This window comes from Phasianus colchicus, chromosome 5, assembly GCF_987193195.1.
Source record: "Phasianus colchicus chromosome 5, bPhaCol1.hap1.1, whole genome shotgun sequence".
In the NCBI taxonomy this organism is placed as follows: Eukaryota; Metazoa; Chordata; class Aves; order Galliformes; family Phasianidae; genus Phasianus; species Phasianus colchicus.
Window position 1 is genome coordinate 10,837,195 of NC_143440.1, and position 7,777 is coordinate 10,844,971.

The 7,777-nt window shown below is 39.2% G+C and overlaps 1 protein-coding gene across 8 annotated transcripts in view; it reads left to right on the forward strand.

Moving 5' to 3' along the window:
* Positions 1 to 5,233, forward strand: part of TRIM66 (tripartite motif containing 66) — a 45,543-nt gene extending 40,310 nt beyond the window's left edge. For all 8 annotated transcript variants that reach the window (XM_090140466.1, XM_090140465.1, XM_090140468.1 and 5 more), the window contains 5 exons: positions 222 to 345; positions 1,564 to 1,638; positions 2,406 to 2,558; positions 3,159 to 3,377; positions 3,696 to 5,233. In XM_090140466.1, coding sequence (XP_089996592.1) covers positions 222 to 345; positions 1,564 to 1,638; positions 2,406 to 2,558; positions 3,159 to 3,377; positions 3,696 to 3,755 — 631 coding nt within the window. In that variant the 3' untranslated portion in view covers positions 3,756 to 5,233. The remainder of the gene's footprint in view (positions 1 to 221; positions 346 to 1,563; positions 1,639 to 2,405; positions 2,559 to 3,158; positions 3,378 to 3,695) is intronic.
* Positions 5,234 to 7,777: the final 2,544 nt, after the last annotated feature.

The window sequence follows — 7,777 nt, forward strand, 5'->3', positions numbered from 1 at the left end:
AACAAAAGCAGTGCAATAAGTAAAATCTGAAATGACTGCATTTTGAGTTGTATTCCAGTACCTTCAAGAGCATCTAATAGAACGGGCTTGAGATTTAAGGTTATCTGCAGTTGTAATATGTGTTAAAAATGAGAATTTAAAATATAGTGATTTCTGGTGTTTGTTGTTTGACAAAGTGGCCGACCAGTTGTTACAGAGATTCTTGGTTTCTTATTTTGCAGGGGAGAATGGGTGTGTACACTTTGCCGTAATCCAATGAAACCAGAGGTAGAATACGACTGTGAAAACACGCGCTATGCTCATAGTTATCATGCACAATACGGCCTTGATGACTATGATCAGAAGGTGGGAATAACTACATCCTGTTACTATATAGGAAAGGACATATGATCTCAGCTCGAGACTTTGTCTCTTCATTGGAAAGTCGACTGTTTTGAGTTAGTTGCTCCTAGACTGTTTCTGAGGATAGAAAATACAACAGAAGAATTGTTAATATTCACTTATATCGTTCTGTTCTTTCTAGAAAATTGTTGTTTAATTCAAAATGAATGTTCTGCAATAGAAAAATGAACGAGGAAGTCACATTCGGTGGCAGAGCATGCTTCTCTGTGTCAACTGTGCCTGGCACTGTGCCACCAAATCTTTTTCTTTCAAGACTTGGCATGCTCTCAGACATCTGCTTAGGCCAATTGCAAGGACATTTTCTGATGCGGGCACTTTCTGACTCTCACTGAATCACAGTCAACTTATTGACTTCATACTGAACATTAATCGCCTTTAGGATGACATCTAGGCACTGCTAAACCAGCACAGGGGAAATTTTATCCTTTTGTATCTTCATTACCAGTTTTCTCTTCCAAATCTCTTACTAAAACTACCGTTTTTTAAAGTCTGTTTGATGCTAGGAAGCTAAAGCTCCAAACAGATGTCCTGTGTATATTAGTGACAGCTGGACAGAGATACTGATTTCACACTGCTGAGTGCAGTTGCTGAGCTGGCACTGCACAAATGAAACCTAGGATTAGGCACTGTACTTAAGGGCATCAGCAATGATTCTGAGAGCACTGCAGCAAGGCCTATGAGCCACAGCACCACACAATTTCATCTGTGATCATTCCAGACCTGAGCTACATAAAGAGCTGGATGTGACTTCTGAACGTTTATGTGATTCCTGTTTGCAATGCAATGGGTACAACTGACCAGAAATAGTTGTGGTCTGGGTGTTGATTTGTGAAGATCTTTTTAGAAAATGGAGTTGGTTAGAAACTGTGTTAGTGAGGAATTCCCAAGAGTTTCCAGGAAGGACATGTGCGTACAAAATATGTTACATAAAGCTTTTCTTTTTTTTTTTTTTTTTTTCCATTTCTTTTACCATTCTCACTTTCTAAACTATAAATGGCAACAGCGCATAACATCCCCCAGGTTAGAATGAAGCATGCCATTTTGCATCAAAAGTGTAAAGATTATGTAAAAACTCCCCTTGTTGTTAGTTGGATTAACTAAGAACAAGGACGAAACTCATTTGTTTTGAATTAAAATATATTTCAAATTTGGCTTCTACAGAAGTGTGAAAAGCTGGTGCTTTCCCTGTTCTGCAGCAGTATGAGCCTCCCATTCCATGAACCAGTCAGCCCCCTGGTAAGTACTGAGCACCTCTATGTCAGAGGGAAGCCAAAGATTATTCTGGCACACGTCATGAATTAGACAATTCAAAGAATTGCAAGAATTAGATTCATGCAATTTTAACAGTGAAACTGAAAGTGGAACAAGTTAGAGGAGCAAAATAAGAGAAAAAGAGTAGGTAAACATGAAGGAACTGTGCAAATAACAAGATAAAAACCATTCCACCTAATAAATCTTGCACTGATCTAATAGAATTACGTAACGTTATGTAACAAGTAAGTTTTGATTCAGAAAGATTTATGGAGGGAGAAATCCTCGTAGTTGGTGCCATTGAAAAAGACTTTTGTTGACCTTTAAGAAGAGCACCTAGTGGTATATTTTCAGTCATTCTTGGCAGACTGGTTCCCACAGTATCAGCTTCCAGAACCTCAGCACGTTATTTTTATGAAGGCCTGGGGGAAATGGCAGCCAATTATCAGTGTTACATATATTATTGATTATGGTTAAATGATGACATTTCTATCTGGGGATAAACTTTAGGAAGTGCAAATAGCACAGTAGTCATTGAAGTGTGTTATTTTCAAGACCAATCTTGCAAGCAAGCATCATTTAATCAAACCTAAAGGTGCACAGGAAGAGGGTGTGCAATGTAGAGACCAGAGCTCTCTTTTTGCTGCAAGGAATCCTTTGCAGTGACTTCAATCCAAGCTTGGATAGAAGTTGCTGGAGAGAAAATGTTTTAATTAAAAAGGTAACAAACCTGTATTTTATTCTTATTGCAGGCTAGACATTATTATCAGATCATCAAAAGGCCAATGGATTTGTCAATCATACGAAAAAAGCTGCAAAAAAAGGATAAGTTCCACTATTCTGCACCTGAGGAACTTGTGACTGACGTGCGTCTCATGTTTTGGAACTGTGCAAAGTTCAATTATGTAGGTTTCTAATATACATGGGTGAGGGAATACAACATGGAGTGTTGCACTTTAAAGCTGTCACAATGGCGTAGCACTATTGGTTCCATTGACATTGGGTATAGGGTTGTGATAAGCAAGAGGATTAATCAATTTTACTCCTTGGAAAGTACACTTTTTTTTTTTTTTGATGACAGAAATGGAGATAACGTGCATCTGAGAGCTGGAGATGCATATGGGTTTAAAATTGAAGAGGATATTTTAGCTGACAGCTTTCTAGAGTGGCGCTGAGTTTACTGTGAGAAACCATCTGTATCCAGCAGAATAGCTAGGAAAATTCAGGTGCATAGAAATTCATAAGTGATGGCAAATGCTATTCTTTCTAGTCCACTGCACATCTGTTTCCTTAGAGGTGCAGAATCATCTCCCTTAATAGCAGCATCTGGTTTTTACTTACTTTGTAAATGCAGAGGGACTAATGGCCTGTAGAAAGAGTGCAGGAGACTAATGGAGACAAAGCAGAGAGAACCAAGACAAGACATTAAGAAAAGGCGAGCGTTTATTTCATCCTTGATGGTTTCTGTGTGCAGTAAGACTGAATGGTTATTTATTCTCTTACAGCCGGATTCAGAGGTTGCTGAGGCTGGACGATGTCTAGATGTATTCTTTGAGGGCAAACTGAAAGAGATTTATCCGGATAGGCACTTCCCCTCAGTGCAACAAGATGACAGTGACTGTGAAGAGCTGGAGAACCAGAACAGCAAAATGCCCCCCCAGGATTTTCACTGGCCATCACACGAACAGGAGTGGGTTCAACCTAAAAAGAGGCGACGCCATGCTGTAAGATTGCAAAAACAAAAGCATTTGGTTGCTAAGTGGCCACCCTGCTAATTCTGTTTGCAGCTACTGATGGGAAGTTTTGACAGTGCTGTGTGGGAAAACTGTCAAGCTTCTGTCACAGAGATGTGATCAGTTCTGCAGTTTTATGTCAAGATCCTCTCGGTGGGATAAAGTGTCAGTTGTGTGTAAGAGCGTGAGAGCGAACAAGTGAAGTCTCTCAGGCCATGCAGTTATCTTCCTAGCAGAAAACTCAAGTTTTTGATTTTTTTTAAAGACTAAGCCCTCTATCTATTCACTGTTTGTTTCCTTTGTGCACAGGAAAGCGACAAAACTAAAAGAATGACGTTTCAGACTGCTAACAGCCTTCCTCAGGTGTGACCTCCTGAAGATACCTGATTTGCTAAGAGGAATCCAGCAGAATAACTGACAGAGTTAAGGTGTGTGGGAGGAAAGCAAAGCACTCGGGCTGTTAGTTTATCTTCTCCTACTCTGCTGACCATATGCCTTATTTGTAGATCTTGTGGATAGATAACAGATCGGGAGTGTTTGATTCTGTCCATATTTCATCTGTTAAATCACGTGTACATTTCGCAATGTTTACACAGAAGTACTGATGTTTTGGTGATAGATAATGATTAATAATAAAAGTAACACGCTAAGAATATTTAAAATTGCAGTACCACTTCGTAATCTGTTCAACATGACATCTCTATTTTATAGAACACGGGTAACCATGTAATAATCTTATAATGACAGTGTGAATATCGGCCGTGCTTTGTGATAAATACAATGTGTGGTCATAAGACATAATCCTGTTGTCTTATTCAATGATGTTTCTGGGAGCTTGACTGCTCGAGGCCTGTGGGATACAGTCTAATGTGATTATCTGATTAGCTGTTTCTTTTGAAGCATTCTCATTAAATGACTAAAGAGCTACTGCATTATGTGACACAGCTCCGTGCGAGCTGCTGCTGAGTGCATGCTGGATGCTCGGTTTGCAAGGAATGGTTCTCCTGGTATTTAATTCATGCTCTGTAAGGCAGAGCAGAATTTTTGGGATCCTCAAAGGCAGCATTACTGCACAACCCAGGCCAGATGTTTTTCTTTAAAGCAGATCACTTTAGTAAGTTCACAGTGGAACAATTTACGTGGTTATAGAAGTGCCTGTAAAATAACATCATGTACCCCAATTTTCTCTTATTCCTGTTTATTTCTTGTAGATGTGATGATTAGCAGTGCTAGAAGATGATGATAATGTATATGTGTAGAAGTTCATACAGGATGAAAGGATGCCTAAGCTTTTGTTGTCCTAAATTCTGCATCGTATTGGCAGAACAACTCCAAGGGCTGAAAGAGAACTTAAGAGTTTACTGGAGCAAAGGATAGAATGTAATTTGTAAAGCCTAAGGTGCGGAATAGGTAACAAAACATGGTGCCTGATCAGAGTAATGGTATGCAAGCTACTTTCCACCTCTTCCAGGAGCAGATGAGCCAGATATTCACTTGCCAATGCTTTCTCCCCACGTATGTGAGGGGCATCTCCCTCTATAGAGCTCTGCCTAGCAGCTTAAGGCTGGGCTGTGCTTTGGCTCTGAGAGAGAAATAGCTTGTTGCAGATCTCATACCCAATTAGAATCCATTGTAATTAGTGTCCTGTAAATAAAGATGATATTTTCAGCATAGGTTATAATGGGCTATTTGGTCTGGTAACCATTATGTTATTTTAGATAACACTTTAAAGTAAAGGTTTATATATGAAACAGTAAGATGTGAATGTTCTGCTGTCTGTGACTTACTGTTTGCCATTAACCTGATGTTTTCTTTTCTTTGAAAAAATAAAGTTCTGGATATTATAAGCTGACTGGAAAACTGTGAGATCAAAGTGTGAATTCTTGTGTGCTTGCTTTCTGTCAAATCCGTGTTCTCAAAGCAGTAACTATCTTGGCACAACTGAATTAATCACCCTTATCTGTGTCTCCTTTTCTCAGCTGGGAATTAATTCTGCTGCTAAAGACTGATCTCTTAGTATTAGTGGCAGAAGAATGATACGCTGTATAGCTTTCAGCTGGTGGCAAAGGTGGGAATAGGAAAGACTCATCCCTTTTTTTTTTTTTCCTGGAAGAGTTGAATGAACAAGAACCTACTTCTATTTCATAAAGACTGTCGAATTGTAAGCTGTATCATTAGTTTTGGAAAATGCCTGTTCTAATCAAATGTATCCAAGATATATTTTCCCTTGATTAAAAATAGAAGTGCACTAGTTTGTCATCATATATGAGATATTGGTCAGGATAAGTTCTGGCAGGGCACTATGGCCTGAGCACTCTTACGCCTGACTTGTTTTTCTTGGGATTACTTCTTTCAGGCATAGCAACAGTTTCAAAAAGTATTTATGGTCTACAAATCATGCTGGAAAGGAAAACAAAAACTGAATCTGTAAGCATGACTTCACGTACTTTCATGCCCAAATCTGTGGGTGAGCAGCTTCAGAAAGCATTGCGTGTTGTAAGCATAACATTATCCTTTCCAGAAGTTGCCCTAGGATTGCTGGCTTGATATGTTTCTTCTGCTAAGCACCATACAACCAGGGCCTATAAATTCACGGGGAGTTTACTGAAACCCAATTATGCAGTGGTACGTGATAAGGTGTGAAAGGAAAGGATCTTCCTTTTTGAGTGTACTTGATCAGAAGAAATAATAATAATAATAATAAAAATTAACAAGAATATTCCATTGGCAAAAACATCAGTCAGACAATGCAAGTGTTTTCCTGATTGGTTCCTCTTTGTTTGGTTTATGGGAATATAAAACCACTGGCAACAACTTCCTGTCCGGAAGGCCTACTGGTTTGAGGGGGGAGGAATCCCTCTTCCTTTGCATGGGTCACATCTGTGCTGCTCTGAAGACAATTAAGATGTAATTAAGGCATAGGCAACTTTTAATGTTTGTATAGATGGGAAGAAGTAGACATTCTGGGGTGTGCAGTTCTTTTAAATGTGAAATACAGGCAATAGACTTCAAAACTAGATGCCAGTTGATTTTTCTCTGATCTTAATTAGTTATCACTGAGAGGAAAAACAAAAGTAGGCTGAGGAAATATGAGAAAAAATGGCTGTAGTGTGGGCTGAGGAGGATGCATATCTTTTGCAGCTATGTTGTATTTTGGGAGCAAGAAATGAAAGATGGATTGATTGCTTTTGAGAAACGTTGCCCCACTGTCTGTTCCCATCTAATAAATGTTTAGAAAGTCCACTTCAAAGTGCACACTTCAGTGTGTTTTCATGAGAGCACTCTGTAGAATGGATAAGGTTTATACTGTGATACATAGGAACATGGTATTTGAATGGGTTTGTTGTGAGCAGTGTTTGCTGTAGTGGGAATACTTAGAATGGAGATTACAGTGTTGAAATTTGTTGTGTAACAACTGGCTCCACTTGCTCCGTTTGGGTTCCTGGTTTCTGAAAATGAGGTTTTTGAGAGGCATTTTTCTAGTAACTTCTTCCTGCTAGGATGTAACATGCTTCCTTGTAAATTCTATCTCATGATATATATTTGCTGTAGGAAAGCCCTTTTTAGATTAAGAAGACAAGACACGCAAGTGTTTTTTTCCCAGAGCAAATTGAGTGGGTCGTGTCTGAAGGTCAGGGAGTGTGTAACTGTTCTTAGAGAGCATTCAAACTGGTTAATGGTTCCATGGAAGCAACAGTGCTGGTTTTTGGTTGTGCTGCAGATTGGTGGTCTGCAAGATGCTAGCCCGGATCCTGGCTGTAATGTCTCAGACAATCATGTCTGTACTGAGGTGTTCCAGAGGCAGTCTGATGCTGAGGCAGCACTTGGTGCATTTGCTGTGATCATCAGTGACAGAATTCAGGTTTCCATTGCAGATGATAGAGATGTCACTTTGGTATTTAGGCATAACATAGATGCTAAGTTCTTAGATGCTAAGTTCTTAGATGTTCTGTGCTAAGATGATATATCTGTACTGTATTCTAATGCTCCCTTACCTGATGTCATGTGGTTAACACTGCTTGCCATGCTCTAATCACTCACTGACAATGTTTCTCATATATTTACTTTAGATTTTAAAAAGTACCCATTTTGATGTACTGACATTGGACAGCAAATGAAGTATGCTTGAATATTTTACTTTGTTTACCTATCAGCCTGCTCTTCCTTTTGGTGAAGTTAATAAGAGCAGGAGTTGTTCCTGCACCTCTTATGAACTCAATACTGCTCATTATTTCTTTGTTTTACAGCAAAATTCCTAGGATTATTCATGTGGTGCAGATATGGGGTGAATTGGGAATTTTTGAGACCCGTTTTAGGAAGATTACAGCAAAAACAGGGTAAAATATTCAAACCAGGCCTAATGTTTGCACCGTACCCCTGAGACAGGGGGA